The following is a 16,991-nucleotide window of genomic DNA, read 5'->3' as shown; positions in this document are numbered from 1 at the left end:
CCTCGCTCTGTTGCTCACTTGCTGTAAAGGTCAGAGGTTATGGTATGGAGTGTTTCCCAATTGCAACTTTAACTGGGAATATTGGTTAATCTAAAATAAGCGTGTAAGAAATTGCACTGGTGGATGTGAATGTGCTGTTAAATGTTACTTTACATTAACACCATGTAAAGGTTTAACGTATATTTTCAAATTATGTCCGGATGAGGTTTGAATCTCTGTATCAGTTTGGAACAGGTGTCTGACAACTTAAACATGTATGTTAAACGAAGTTCCTCTTATTTCTTACAGTTATAATCTGATTAATTAGAGCTACAAAATATGAAATTTGTACTCCGCTTTGAAAAACAAATTTGATGCTAAGCTCTGATGTGCTTTCACTGCACTCTGAAGGAATTCCGTCTGAACATTTACACATTATTTTACTTAAGACATCATTTATAAAACGAGTGTGTACTGCCTTTCAGTTTATGCACAGCAGAAATGATCTTCTGACATATCAACTGTGAGCTTTACTCTCTGCATCCACTATGCCCTGAACCTAGCAGCAGTTTTGTTGCCTAAACCTAACCAAGTACTTTTTGTGTCTTAACCTAAAAAAACTGCAACGTCTCACGACTTTAATAACGTGCCGTTTCAAAATGGCAATGTTTCGATACGCTGGCGTTTTATAACCCAGGGCGTTAAAAAGTGATGCCAAAGGGCCTTGACCAAGCGTCGGGAGTGAGAATGTGTTGGTGAAGATGGGATGAGAAGATCAGAGCTGATAGTGAGTCTGAACCCACTCAGGTATTAGGCCTATTGTGGGATAACATATGTACTAACAAAATATACTGTGACCCTGCCTAACTTGGGGTTGAGTCTCAGTTACCATGAATTGCCCAGGCCTATGATTGAAGGGTTGTTTTGGCAGCTTCCAGCTGTGAAGCTGTATGTAAACATTTGAAAGTGGAGCGTGGCTTTGCTGCAAAAATATTAATATAAACTCTGTTACGGATTTACGTATAAATGCAATCTTACATTTAGAAGCACACTAACAAAAAATACTTGAATTCCAAAATAGTGTTGCTCAAACATATTTCCACCTAAAGTGGAGTATCAGATGGATAAGCACGTCAAATGCACTTTTCACACACTCACACAAACACACACTGTCTCGCTCCCTGATCAGGACCATGTCCTCTCAATCCAGCAGACTCCCTGGGGAGGACAACGACAGATCCAGACAGACAGAGAGAGGAGGAAATGGAAAAAGGGGTTTTGGATGTAGAGAGGATTGGACATGACAATTTTCTGCCCTGCAGGGGTGGACATGCATGGTCGGTCTAATCGGCTAAGGAGGGCATGACAGGGGGGGCACTCTCCACACCTCAGGGGTCAGAGAGCGACGCCGTGTTTGTGTATGTGTGTTTTCCCACGTGTGTGCCGGTCTGAGATGTGTTCGAACAGGGAGGCCAGTCGGGGTTACTGTGCATTCAAAGGCCCTCAATCCACATCGAGCCCTTTGTGTCAGTTTAAAGCCACTTAAAATGCCACCAGGGAGGATGAGAAGGAATGGGAGAGTGCACGAACGAAGGAATTTGTGACGGTAAATAACCTTCAGATTTTTAGAGTTGTTGTTTGTTTTGTTTTTTTTACTGGAAATTCATTTCAAATCTGGTTCAAGTGTAGAATCAAGTATTCCAATAATGTCACAATAAATTGTTTCTTTTTTAAGGTAAGATTTTGGCCCTAAAATATATGTTCCTTAAGTAAATGAGAAAGTTGAGAAAAGTGGAAAAACTTTCAAAAAACATTTTATATGCTGTATCCAGCCAACAGGAGGCAATTATATCTCAATTTAATCTTAAATGTTAAGGCAAAACTCAAGTTGATTCACTGGTAGTTTCAAATGTATAAACTTCTATCACACCCCAACCTACACACAGTTTCTTTGCTCTGAACACAGCATTATTCAAAGTGTAACATCCAGATTATCAGCGTAACAAAGATCCTGCTGTGTACTGAGATTGCGCCCTCGGCTTTTGTTGATATGAACAAAGATAGGATGAGCACTGTTTTAAGAGATGTTCCTGATATCAGAGTTCTAGTGCCTGTATTTTCCTCTGGTGGTTTAAAGCATTCGTAGGATATAGATTCCTACCTGGATCTAGCAATTTATTTAAGTACAGTATTTTTATGAGCTGTTTCCTCTCCCAGTAAGCAGTGATTTAGTCATCAAGCTGTTTTGACATCTTGGTTAAAAAGTGAATGTTCTTTAGGCAGCTAGATAACATAATAACTTTGTTCCAACAGCATTTCCATGAATATATTTCAACATGTAGTTCAGACCTGCTTCACACTGAAATTCCATTAAAACAATGGTCCGGTGTTTGTGTCCAGCAATGTGTTCATTAGATCAGTGTTCACGACAGACAGAAATGGAGAGACAGAAAGACAGAGAGAGAGAAGGCTATTAGGAGGAAGAGAGAGAGTGAGAGTGATGGAAGTAATGGGCAAGACAGAGAGGCCTGACAGTGAAGATTGTAAGGGACGACGAGAGGAAAGTGGAGCCGAGGAGGCGATCTGGAGCAGAGGGGAGGAGAGGAATTGCAAGGGAGAAGATGGAGGTGATTTCGCAACTGGGTCGTTATGCTTATTTCTGCACGTATTTATCCTCTTTCCTCCAGCCACTTTCTTCAAAGTTCAGCATTAAAATAACCAGAGGAGAGCTTTAGTTTCAAGTAGTTTGACATGACTTTTAGATGCTTTGGCTGGGTCATGTTCCAGCTGCAAGTTGAAGATTTCCTTCTTCCTGGCCTTACTGTAAACTGCACACAGCCCTTGACTCTGACAATCACGTCACCCTCATGGATGCAAAATATTAACTTGGCGCTCTCGCCATTCACAGATGAACAGAATAGATGAAATTTCAGGAGCCTGATGCATCTCAAATCTTAACACTTGTCTTGCTGATCCTGTTTAAGTGCTTTTTATACAATATCCCCTCTGCTGTGGATGCAGGGTTAACAAGTTAACAATCTTATGGTTCAACGACGACTGCGAAACCGCAAGATCCATATGTTTGCTGTTCTTTTTTTGCCAGTTTTCATCAGGTTTATAGGAACATCTTTACGCAAACACAGAGCATTGCACTTAAAAAAGTACTTATTCCGAGTAAAAAAAAAAAATCTGGAACAAAAGTGTGTCTTTATGCGATATACTAAGGCTGCAACTACAACAATGTTGTTTTCATTATGATAATCTGGCAATTAGTTTCATGATGAATCAGTTAATTCTTTGATCTGTACAATAGATGAAAGGAGTGATTCTTCTTTGGTCTTTCAATCAGGCACGCACAACCAGAAGAAACAGCCTTTTAAAATAAAATCCTTTGGCAAAGAAGGGCATATAACTAACATTGTGAAATAAAAACGTCCACAACTTACTTTTTAACCAGCAAATATTGTGCCTACTTACAGAGGTACCAGAAAGCTAGCTTTAGCCTTAGCATTACTTCTTACAGCCGTGTTTGTTTTTTTGAGCCTACTTCAGTTGGAGTTATCATTTTTAGGTTTCTTTTCATCACAAAATTTTAACATTTAATTTACAAGTTCTTTAATTTGGTGTTATTATCCTTTATGACAGTCAAGGGTGTCACTTTGTGTTTCAAAAGTGGCGGGCACATAGGGGCTCAGATTAGCAGTGTGAAGAGACACTTAGCTCGCGAGACATCACAATACGTGATATTAGGTTCACAAGAACGAGACGAAAAGATCCTTAAACAGTGTTTGAAAGATATGCTCAATGCTGAGATATACGAGCAGGTGACCTCCCTCAGGAAATTTTGATCATTAAACACTTCATTTCCTGCATTATGGTGAAAGTTTCTGCATCAGTTTACGGTGGAAATGTTTTTATTTATGTAAAAGGAAACACAAAATTCAGGTAGCACGTGACATTTAATATATATAATAGAATATAAAGCAGCGCAGCTCTCAGGCATTCTGTGTTGCTTTCAGATCAGTTTCTCCTGTAGATTAACTTTTCTCATCTAATATCCTCCCTGCTGACACAACACATATATGTAGGCATGATTTAGTCTTCCCTCCTCTTTTGTCATGTTCAAAGGGAGAGAACGAAAAACTTGGCCAAAAAGAAACTTGAAGTTGTTAAAGTTACTGTTTTTGGGTCATTTTATAATCAGTACCTTGTTGTTGTTTTTTTAGCTTAAGTTACTGTTTTTGGACAATGCACATGTTTCTTCTATGTTTTATTTGCATTGCATGTTTTCTTAATGTATAAATAAACCTTACTAAAGGTATTTTCATTTATTTAACTGCAAGCTATATTTCAGTTTGTTTTTTTTAACAAAAAGTGATGTGGACAAAATCAACCATTTCAACCATTCCCCAGTGTAAATGACACCTATGTGACCAGTGCGTGTCAAGCTGTTCAAATGAAGTTAATGTCGCAATGGGAATGCTTTTTCCCCACATTGAAAGATAACCCCGGATCTAAAAAACATGTTTTTCCTTTTATAGTTTACCTAGTCTTACTTTAACTCGCCTGCTCTCTATCATCTGCCACTGCTCATTTAAAACAACAATCCCTTCCCCACTTTTCTTTTTCTCCGAGTAAATCGTATTTTCATGCCTTTCTTGCTGTCCACCAGTGAGTTACTAGCTTATTTGGATGATTGGATTAGGAATTTGCACTTTACCAAAACTGTGATTTCATTCCGCTACGTCCGGAATAGAAATTCTGTGAAAGCTGTTAGAGATCACAGCTTCAGCGAAAACGAGCAGCTATTCGGGGGAAGATAAACTTTTGGATCAATTTCCTGTGGCCTCAGACAATTTATCTATCATGCTGCTGTAGCAGTAACCCCCACCTATAAATACCGCTCCATTGACCACTTTGTTCATCCCACGGACAAAAATGGGACGACTGTTGCAACAACTGTTTGTTTGAAGCAAGTACAAGAGACAAAGAGAGAGGAGATGAGGATAAAAAAAACCCACAACTGGAGGGGAGGGAGGAGGAAGGAAGCTGTGAGGTGAGGAGATGAAAGGAGAAGAGAGGTGAGACTGACACTTTGTTGAATGACCTCACTTCTTAAACGAAATGTTCCTCTCTTCTCTGTTATTTTTGATGAATGAAAAGAGAAAAGCAAACAGACAGAAGAAATGGACTTGGGAAAAAAGTGCAGCGTAAAGTGACCTTGTCAGAGTTTCCTTTTTTCTCTTTGTTTTATTGGGAGAGGCAACTTTCTAGCCAGCCCGAGTTACATGATTTCTAACAGAAGCTTGTTTTTTTTTTTTTTTCTTTCTTCATGTTGACGCAAACAGGGCCACGAGGATACAGAACCGACACAAGGATAGATTCATTCTTTACTTTACTTACGCACACAGATAAACACAGTGTTGTCCTGATGCTGCTCCTACTCACTAGAGACGTTAGCTGTAAGGTCAACAGGTGTACACCACTTGGCCAAGACCCCTGTTCTTACAGAAAAAGCTGATTAGTCAGAGAAACATGTAAAAAAAAAATTTAACCATTTGTTGCTTGGCAAATCCTTACATAGTTACATCTGGCGGCAACAACCTTGTCTCTTTGAAGATCATCTTTGTGGACTGAAGAAGCAACAAATATTTATCTCTGAGATCTAATCCACCAGCAAAACAACACATGGATGATAGCACACAGACTTTGGACATATCTGTACACATATTAGATGCACATTAGATCTCCAGCAAAGTCAACAATACCAAAAAGCTTTAGCACGTAAGGAGGAGGCTGGTGCTGACGTGAGGATAATGGTAAGAGCTGTCAAGTTACAAGTTATCAGTGTGATTGGATGTTACTCGCTGGCAGATGGGATGCAGCACCTGAATTACAGAATAATACCATGCACTATTTATGCAAGTTAATGAAGTCCTTTAGTTAAAAAAGAGCATGCAGAAGGTTCTTTCTTTTTGCTTTTATTCACAGAAAGGAAGAAGAAATTGTTAGAAACTCATAGAAACAGATATTGCAACAGTAGAGCCACACAGGGGGATCACTGAATAGAAAACAGAACACACAGGACATAGTGGACACTATAAAGCATGAATTATTAAAAAATATTAAAACACTTTTTTTTCCTCTGGCATTATTAAACTTCAAAGATGCATCTTCCCTCAAGTCATGATTTACTTTGTGAAAACTTTTTTTAACAAAGTGTATTGTTTATGAAAAAGAGTAGTTTGTAATCAGCCTGCTTCATCCAGTGCAGGAACCTCTAAAAAGGTGTGTTGGTCCACTGGAGGCACACAACGTTAATCAAATAGATAAACTCAAATTGAATCGATCAGGGGCGGCTAACCATGTGCCACGGAGACCTAACAGCTCTGGTGATTCCACTGAGTTCTTCGTCTACACTGGAAGCATTTGGCCGCAGTGTATGTGCATAAGTTGGAAGAAAATAACTTGAAACATCCAAAGACACTTGCATGAGATGAATGATTGATTTGAATAATATGGCTAAATGTGTCCGGTACAAACGGCACACAACTTGTAGCTTGTGTGACAGAAACCTCACTCCCCGACTCCTTGGGAGATGCACTGGCGACCGGCGCTAGTGCCATTGGTTTTAGCCTCCTAGTCAGCGTGTCTGTTGCCTGTTCCCGAGGTCGCCGGTTCGAGTCAGGACCGTGCAGTATGTTCTCGGGAGCAGCCGGTGACACTACATCTTTCTGTGTGCATGAAATGATCTGGTACAATAAATGTAACAACTGGCGTGCTTGAGTAATGATGGTCCGCATGGCTGACCTACACCTGAACACACAGTAACTCAATCAATAATAATGTGAAACATGAAATTGAAAAAGTATTACTGCTGTGGCTTCATCCGGCACCCATCAAAGACGGCATCAAACCACTAAAACGCTGCATGGTTAAAAACAACAGCCTTTCTGGATTATTTCCAGTAATTCGTTATAGGAGGAACGAGTGAAATTGCTCAGTATTGCCAAGTAGCCAATTTCAACATTGCACACAGTCAGCAAAAACTGTTGTCTGGCCTTAAGTGGCACTTGATATTGAAAATATAAATAAAATGAGAGAGAGAACATCTGTTCTCTTCAGCTCTACTTAGTGGCTGTCAGCTGAGAAAGCTTTTATACTAGACAGACAGCTCAGCAGGATTTTACTGTTGACTTAAATGCCTACCTGGACTCCACCCACCTGACTCTCCTTTCTAACCTCACTAACCTCTCCCCTTTTTTCCTCCTGTGTTCATTTCTATCTCTCTCTTAATTGTCACATCTGCTCTCTCTTTCTCTCTCTCTCTCTCTTACTTACTGTGATTAGGTCGGGAAAGGAGCCAGAGAAAGCTCTTACAGTCGTCACATCATGCTGGCTCTGCTTCATCATTTACTCACATGTGCGCGCACGCACGCACGCTTACTCGCACACGTTTATGCCGGCACAAACACAGCACATAAAGAGTCAGGAACACACATACCAACTTTGCTGCCGTTAGATTTGTAATTTTGTTAAGCAGCCTGTTATTAACCATAGAGATCAAATGGTCCGGCGTTTGAGGTGTGAGGGGGTCGACCTGCTAATGGAAGTGTACACAAATACATCAGCTCTTCAACCACTGTGTGTTTGCATGTGTTCTTGACAAGCTGACCAATTGCTGCAACTGAACACCAGTGTTGTAAACTCGCCAATTCAAGTAGAAATAGTTTGTTAGTGTTTTGAAGTTGTCTGTGGAGTTTTGACCTGCAATTCTGACTTTGGCCATTACTCCAAAATTGCTGTAGAGCCCATTGTTCTGAAAGGTACTGTAGTAATTAGGGGTGGGAATCGCAGGGTACCATACTATACGATACACGATACATGGCTCACGATAACGATAATATCACGATACAGCAATTCTGCGATAATCGATATATCGCTAGACAATCCTAAAGTGATACATCACGATATCTGACTACCTATTATTACAAAATGCCTGTGAAAAGGTTTTCTATTTATTTGCTGCAAATCCAAACTGTTAGAAAACAGCACAATTCTGTTCAGTCTGTAAATAAAATTACAGAGCACTTTGAAAAATTATTATCAAAACATTTGTTTATAAAAAGGCACAAAAAATACAAATTCACTGAATTTTTACTGCAAATAAAATTGCTGTGTACCTCTAAAGTCTAATCGGTACATCACATTATGTTAATAACTGTTCAGTGACACAGCGTTTTCCTACTGATAGCTGTATTTTTAGGCCACTGGGAATATTGGGTTTGAGTTTTGACCCTTTGGGGTTGCTGTAGCTGGTCTGTGTGGAGTAGCAGATCAAGAAAGTGAAGTTAGCAGCTTTTTTTTTATTTCACACAGAGCTCAGGAAACATGTACTTTAAGTATTTGCACAGTACGTCACTCAGGATGTTCAGCATGTGTGTGTAGTTAAGATTGTATTTTCGCAGTCGTGATGGGACATTAGCATCAGGATAGCACGTTAATGGAGATTCCCATTATATGTTAGCATTGAGCTAACCGTTGAAGCGCTGTTTTTTATTAATATTATGTATCGATATGATGGGCTGGAATATCAATACACTATCATGGAAAAATATATTGCCGTATCGATTTATTGTCACCCTCCTAGTAGTAATGCATTAAAGAGGAGATTTATTGCCACAAGATGATGCAAGCAATGCAAGTTTGAGTGCATTAAGCGAGTCTTATGTTTAATAAGTTAGCATTCAACATATTGTTTAGTCTTGAAGGATGCATATATTTCGATTTAGTGAGAAATGACAAACCACGTTTGTTGTTGCTCATTAACATTAGATACTTAAAGACACAGAGTTATGTGACCTTTACTTGACTTAATGCTCTGCAGGTATTTACACTGTTTACTTAAGTGTGAATTTTAATGACCTTTTACTCGACTAAACAGTAATTTCCAGGGGGGAACTGGTGTCTTGAAAACGTCGTATGTGTGTAACTTAGATCAAAGGAACTAATGGATTGTAACTACACACACACACAAACTGAAGTGAGTTGCTGTTGCTTGGGAACCACGCTGACAGTTGTCACCATGAAGTAAATAAGAAAGTGAGCATTTGTTATTTGTGCATCTCACGGTCAAATTGTGTGTTTTACATTAACAAGGAAACATGCTCATGCTTTCAGTGCCAACAAACACCTGTTATTCATTTCTCTCTTCCCTATTTAATTCTCTTGCCAAACTAATCCTAATCAAAACAATGACTCAATGTTGTGTTGGTGTATTATCTCAATCAGGACAAAGAGCGCTTGCTAATAGGAGGTTCTGCTTCCAGAGTCAGTTGTGTGTGCATGTGTGTGTTTTTAGTTAGTAGGGAATTCATCATTTCCTGACACTTTGAAAACACTAACCAAACAGGGGAGCCTCTACCCTCTAATTATACTGTACGCTCCAGCACTTAAACTTATTAGCACCGGAGGGGATGTTTACGTGTGTGTGTTTGTGTGAGTGTGTCCTCTCTGTGTTCGCACCAAGGTGGTCCAAGTGCTGTGTTGTGTTAAGTTGATAGCTACTTAGATAGCAGCGTGTTGATGTGCCCTCTAATTACTGCTGGGCGATTAACACACTGCTGATTATTTTATCCAGGTTTAAAATGTTGGACAGTTGAGTTCAGACCCTCATATGCTTTTGGTTTATTTAGAAATTAAATATTTGGACAGCCATGTTGTTGTTGTAAACATTTATTTCCAATTATTGAGCACAGATGGTCTTTTTTCCCCACAGTAACCCGCTTAATATTGTAGAATATATTTTAAAAAATTTTAAATTGTGTTCCATATTCAATAACAATAATACAATGTTTGTTTTTTCAAGTAACTGTCTTAATCAGTCATTTTATTTATACTTTTATTTGCACTGAACTGACAAATGTACAGAAAGCCTCCATCAGAGCAAATGTTTCATAAAAAATGATTTTATTGTAAAGGACTACAGTATAATCTTTATTCCTAGGACATTTCTTAATAAGGCAAACAAAAATTCACACATGCACTAAACAAAAACAAAAATAAACCCAGCGAAAATCATGTAAAAAGCCTAGTGAGAAAGTAAAACAACAGAAGACATAAACTAGTCAGCAATTGATTTGCCTTCAAAACATATATGCAAAATTCCCAGGAGACAGGATTGATAGGCGATATGCCTTATAGTCAGCTCTGCACGACAGCAACACATGAAAATACATCAAAACAACCGCAGATTATATTTGGGCATGTTGTATTCAGACCTGGGTTAGCCCTGGTGACTTCTGTAAACTGTTGTTCTGATTTGTCATGTCAACACGAAATTCTCTATAATTTAAGGGTGAAACAAGTTCTACCCACTTTATTTGTCACGCCGCTAACTTTGGCTAGCTAGATGTATGGAGCGACGAGCCAACGCTTGTTCTTATAATCCATCCCTCAAGGATCTCTGTTATTTGTGGACACCTGAAAATAATACAAGTGATAATTCAGTGATTATGTACTTATTTATCTAATGCTGACTTTACAAACAACTTCTCATGTTACTGTTTTAGTGAATGAAATTGCTGGCAGCCATGTTGACTCTCTCCTCTCCATTCACAAGCTATTATTAGGTGCACAAAGCACTCACCAGTGACGGTTACAAAACAGCGTATTGCTGATTTACAAATGTGATTGGAGAGATCTCTGTTGTGCCCTGAGTATTTAGACATCTACTGAAACACAGAAGCGCCCTTCAGAGAATAAATGTGTCAAGATGGTTATCTGAAGTGCATTAAAAATGTGTAAAAACAAAGTAATGTATGATGAGGAAAGAACAGATGATTGGACAGGCTTATGGGCTGTTGTGTATACATACTGTGTGTGTGTGTGTGTGCGCGTTCCTCAGAGACCACAGTAATAAACAGGGTCTATCTCTATGACCTCTGTGGTACAGAGTGGCAGAAGAGTCAAACCTGATCGATAACTCAGTGACTGTCTTCCTTGTGTTTTGTAAGGAAACACTATACAGCCATTAAATATCATTACAGAGACATTAAGACACAGTAGATATATACAATCAGTCCCAAAGGCACTGTACAGGGTGAATATTTATGGTATATATTTTTATTTTAGAGATAGCAAATATCTGGTCATTTCATACTCCCAGTGTCTTACTTTGTATTATATAATCATGTGCTGCTCTTGGCACAACACAAACCTGTTTCAACTTAAACTTTTAGAAACATCGAAACAAGGTTTCTATAAAAAACAAAGTTCAGATAATGAAATACCCACAGCAGTTAGTCTTATTTACAAACCAGTTTTGGCTAATCATGTGAAACAGTCATATAACTGTTACTTCGTGCAGTGTCTTCTTTGGGTAGGATATGATCGATGGGTATAAAGAAGAGAAAAGCTGCCATTATGAGACTGTCTCAAAAAAAGAATAAAAGGACCTGACAGCCGATATATAAACTTGTGTATGTGCACACTTAGGTGCAGCTCCACAGGCTGCCAGTCAGCCTGCTTCCCCCAGCTGAGGGCTTTGATCATGGGGGAGGTGGCAGCAGGCCTCCGGATAGTGTGGCATGAGCTCTTGGTGTTTGGGTATCTTTACATCCTCCCAGAGCGGCTAGCTGCTCTGTTAGCTTGATAGCATTGTGCACCTTCCCCCACACACACACATTAAACACACACTAATGCTTGTGATGTCAGGGTCTGTTCTGGCATTGTCTGAGAGGGAACATTAATCTCATCATTCTGTTGTCCATAAACTGGCAAAACATTTCTCCTTTCCATGCTGTTTAATTCAGTGTAATTTGTGTCTTTTCACTTATTTTCTTTCCAGTGTGCACTCATTGTGTTCTTGTTTGTTTACCCTTTGTGTGTGTGTGCAGGCAGTGCCGAAGCCCATAGCTATGGAGCCATGTTGGGGGAGCAGGGCAGGTGTTCTGACGGTGCTGCTGTATCTGCCCAGAGTCCCATCTGGAATACCTCCACCAGGACAGTCTGGTATGATTCACACAAATACCCATTAACAGACAAGTAAACAACATATAGGATGTGTTGTTTCAGCTTGTAATCATCTCTTCTTTTGGTTAGATATTTGTTTATCTGCGCCAAACAGGCAATCAAAGTTTCTGACTGTGACAATTTTGAGGAATGATCATTCTTGGAGGCTTTACAGTGGTGGCAATCCCAGCTAGGAAAATATATTGGTGCATTTATCTGTAAGTACCTAAAGCTTCTGTGTGCATGCTGTTGCACATTTTGTCATCAGCATAGTTTTAACTTATATGGTGCCATATTTTCCCTAAACCACTTCTGCGGTGTTGTGTCTGTGGTTTTGGGAGGATTGTCTCCTAATCTTTGTATGCTTGGTGTATATTGTCCCGTACGGCTGTGCACAATATTCTGCTTTTTATGGCGAAGAAGGTGCTGCCTCAATCATATTTTGTGCTGATCATTTCTAAAAGGCAGGTTGAGCATAATGACCAGCTGCAGTAGCTGCTATTATCAGCAGACAGTGTTTATGTCCAACTGTCAGACACTTATCAGGTAGAGCTAATGTGACTTTTTATGATTAAGTGTAACAAATTTCAACTCTCCTGCTGGTGATTCCTCCATTTTCATTTGATCGTCGCTGCTGTTGTAAACTGTCAGCTGTCTCTGATCCATGAAATCCCAATCTTTGTCATTGTAGGTGCACAAAAACAGTCTACACCGTTTTCAGCAGCTCAACAGTGTCTAAAAAGACTCCAGATGTAGTGAGCGGCGCTTCTCGTGTGCCTTGCGGCGGCTCCCCATCAGCTCTCAAGCAAAACAGGCCCTGGCAGTTTGAACAAAAGCAGCGTAAACACACTAAAATGTGATGCATCCAAGGCGTCATCAAAAGTGTCTTGATGTTTCCCGGTACTGTCATCATTAGAACAGTCTGCAGCCTGAAGCAGAGCAGAGGGGTAGCTTAATAGTGTAGAGGGCTGTTTTATAGCCCAGAGGTTACGCAAGTCCTATGTAACAAGTGTTCTCTCAGCCTGCGAGTACCAGTTTAATGCCTGCAACGCAGAGCTCTGGCCCATTGCTCATCAGTGCAGCATTTATATTACTATATTTCAATGTGAAGCAGGTCAGTCAATACAAAATGATATATAGTATCTGAAGTGCTGCTTACAGACTGTACATAGCAAATTTAATCAATTAATATTTGACACAATGTGCTGGTTCTACCTTCAGATTTTCTGCCTTTCATAGTTTTGTACGTTTACATTTCTTCATTTAGCTGACGCTTTTATCCAAAGCAACTTAAAATTGCTAAATATATATCAGAGGTCGCACGCCTCTGGAGCAACTAGTGGTTAAGTGTCTCAGGGACACTTTGGTGGGTGTGTCACAGTGGGAATTGAACCCGGGTCTCTCACACCAAAGGCAAGCGTCGTCTTCTCTGTGCCATCGCCACCCGCATTTTATATCTTTGCTACTTAAATATCTTCAGGTTTTGAACTGTTCTGTGAAACTGTGATTTGCACTCTATTGCACTGAAAAACAACACAGGGATGCAGCAAAATGACAGATATTTAGCAGATTGACAATTGACCCTTAGTTAATGTTGCTACGTCCAACAAATTTTTATGCTGGTGCTGCAGCTGTCTATTATTGCACTCACACGAGAAATATTGTCAAATGTTTTGGAAAAAGCGATCTCGGAAAGAAGCAGACAGTTTTGCAGTTGCATTATACATTTGAAGGTTGTCGAACTGACGTGGAAAAAAATATAAGATAGACGCTAATGCCTTCCGATCACAGAGTAAAAGTGAACCACTGCATCATCCTGACGAGACAAAAGACAACAATAGTAATAAGTAGTAACTGTTCCTGTAAAGCTGGGTAGGTCTCTCTTCCATGGGGTTCAGAGCCTTCAGCCGCTCTGCCCCTCGTCTCTGGAACTCTCTTCCACCACACATCCGCAACATTGACTCGCTTTCCGTTTTTAAATCCCGCCTGAAAACACATCTTTTTAAACTGGCATATCCCACGTGATCACTATTTATCAGGTCACAGCAATCTTTGCTTCCAGTTGTCATGTTCCCTGATTTTATGCACTTTAATTATAGTTAATTTTATTAATATAGTGCTGTACTGTTTTATGTTTTGTGAGGTGACATTGAGTGTTCAGAAAGGTGCCTATGAATAAAATGTTTTATTATTATTCACTATTACAATCATTAAAAAGCAAAAGGAGTAGGTTTATATAACCTTGCATTCAGTAGTAAGTTAGCTAGGGCTAGCTAACTAAAATTACATTAGGAACAACACACAGCCGACATTGTTCTGGATTTATTTTAGGTTTTGGAAAGAGAATAAATCGTACTTCTCCTTTCAACCTTTCTGGGTAGAGACTGTAATTATTACAAGTGCCCCAGGAACAGTGTTTAACCATATCTTGGAAAAATACAGCAAAAAAAAGCTAGAAAACGACTCTTTTTACATTACAATGGAGCGCAGCCATGAAAGTGTGAGACCTCAGTTGGGGCGAGTCCTATACTGCGCTGTGATTGGCCAGCTGCGTATTCTAGGCATGGCTTAGCAAAGGGTCAATTGATAGCACATGGTTAAAATCTAAATGTTTTTATGTTGTGACACTAGTGTTTTTACTTTGAGCATCAGCATGTTCACAGTGACATACTGAATTATTCAGAAAAACTCATGACATATGACACCTTTTACAGAAGGTCTGATGTGGTCAGACCTGCCTGGTTTCCCTCCAACACTTACTGCTGGATCAATTGTTCCCCTAAATGAGACATCCTGGCTTTCCACTGTCTGAGCTCATGTTGCTTCTATAGACGGACGACATGCGATATCCCCCACTCGCTCCGGCCGACCACCATACGGCTGTAGAAAAGAGAGCAGCACTTCCTCACAGACCAAGGCCCGGAGCATTATGCAACGTCAGCAAGAGGCCAATTTTCCCTCCCTGCAGCTCATCTTCCACCTCAGTCGACTTCTCACACTCCCCGCTTACGTGTACATTTAGTCTCCCAGACCTTTCTCTCTTTACATTTTCCTTCTCCCCTGCAGCTCTTTGGGAGACTGCTATCAGTTTGTCAGTTGGTAGTCTTGGTCTTTATAAAGTGGACTGTATGTAACTGGAGCAGGTGTGAGAAGCCTCTGTTCCTCCAGGCAGGAAGCAAAGCCTTGGACTGGACGAGTACCTGACAGAAGAAACGAGCAGAGCAGACGGAAAATGAAGCACTTTTCTTGAAACCACTTTTCTCAAGCTAGAAGGAGCTTTATGTTGAAGCCTTTAAAAGGTGGAAACAGTCACTGTAGTCTAATACAGAGGAGGGGAAAGGGAATGTGTGAGAATGAGTGCATAAGAGAGAGAAATTGAAAGCTTTGCTAAACCCAGAGGTAATTGTGATGATTAAAAGAGCCCTAGAGAGGTTAATGGTAACAAGTGCATTAGGGGCAACTGGAAGAGCAGTAAATGGCTCCAAATGTCCAAGTCAGTTTGTGATAATAAAGTAGGTATAGAAAATTTCCACTTTATGTTGAATCACAAAAATTGGTTCATGAGCCTGATTTTAAATTTGAGTGCTGATTTTGTGCGTGGTTGCTTTATAAATGTTGACTCTAGGCAGCCTGCGCTTGTAAAAAGGTCACAGAAAAGTGGTGATGTGGATTGTGCAAAGAATTCAGGAAACTTGGAAACTTATTTTCATAGTTTATGTATCACTCCTATTGGTTTTTATTACATTTTACATACCAATCTCAGAAGGTGATACAGGTTTACAACCAAACACATTTTTACCAAATCCTCCATTACAATGAATATTTCCGGTGTGTTTAGGAGCGGCTGTGGCTCATAGAGCGGTGGTTTGATCCCCAGCTCTAGTCCTGTGTGTGTGTCGAAGTGTCTTGGGCAAGATTATGCCTGAAATTGCTCCCACTGGAACTGTGTGATTGGATGCAAGTCCACCTTTCTGATGAACCGCTGAAAGACATTCATCAGTGTATGAATGTTTGTGAATGTGACATGTAGTGTAAAGTGGATGAGAGGCTAGTGATTTGGGGCGCGATGATACATTTGGGTCATGAGACGTGACGATGAACGAGGCGAGAAGATTTTTAGCACTATTTAGATGAAATTTTTTGATGCGGAAATATATTTTGAGCATTAAACCCGTAATTTCCTGCATTCTGGAGACATTTTCTGCTCCAATTTAGGGTGGAAATGTCTGTTTTTATGTGAAAGAAAACTACATTGCATTGCATGTTTTCTTATAGTGCAAATAAACCTTTTCTCTAAGCATTTTCATTTGTTACTTAACATTTCTTGGTGGAAGCTATTTTTCTGAACATTTTTAACAAATGAGGTCAGATAGGGTCAGACAGCATTGTGGAGCTGTAGGCTTGTGTTTAATCCATTGTATTTAATCCATTTTCACTATATGTTATACTATATAATTTACCACTAGTTTAGACCTATTATGAATATATATAATATAATCAAAAACTACAATACAGTACCATAAAATAGAGCTGTATGTGTGTGTTTGCATAAAAATCAAATCCCTCATCTTCAGCTTTGAGGAGGCCTATATCTGGCTCAGCTTCCCCTGTGCTGGACTCTGCCTCTGCTGATTGTACAGCTACATATGCATGAGAAGAACATCAGTAATAAACATGACTAACAATAATCCATTCTCTAATTCTATCTCTACATTTGATTGCCTACCCTGCACACTACCCCTGTACCTGTCGCTGTTTTTTCTGGTTCCATTGTCCTTCTCCTCCTGCTCTTGCCGCACCTCCTGCAGCTCAAACTCTTCCTTCTCTCCCTCCTCATCAACATGATTGGGTCTATCATCACCCTGTCCCTAACAGCTAATATGCATACAGAGATGCATCCTATAAAAAAATAAATAAATCATTGCAGGGGCATCCTTGCACAGTCTGCCTGCCTAGTGTGGTAGACCCCAGCCTCTATTGATCTTGTACTGAGTGCCTGT

At 39.8% G+C, this 16,991-nt stretch overlaps 1 protein-coding gene across 1 annotated transcript in view; it reads left to right on the top strand.

Moving 5' to 3' along the window:
• LOC119913070 (attractin-like protein 1) overlaps positions 1-16,991 on the top strand; it is a 162,280-nt gene that overhangs the window by 131,177 nt on the left and 14,112 nt on the right. The window contains exon 9 of the mRNA XM_038732386.1: positions 11,877-11,991. Coding sequence (XP_038588314.1) covers positions 11,877-11,991 — 115 coding nt within the window. The remainder of the gene's footprint in view (positions 1-11,876; positions 11,992-16,991) is intronic.

The sequence above is a fragment of the Micropterus salmoides genome, unplaced genomic scaffold (genome assembly GCF_014851395.1).
Source record: "Micropterus salmoides isolate LMB-PRFRI ecotype aquatic unplaced genomic scaffold, ASM1485139v1 Ms_hic_scaffold_2, whole genome shotgun sequence".
Classification (NCBI taxonomy): Eukaryota; Metazoa; Chordata; class Actinopteri; order Centrarchiformes; family Centrarchidae; genus Micropterus; species Micropterus salmoides.
This window is presented reverse-complemented; position numbering and strand designations above follow the sequence as displayed.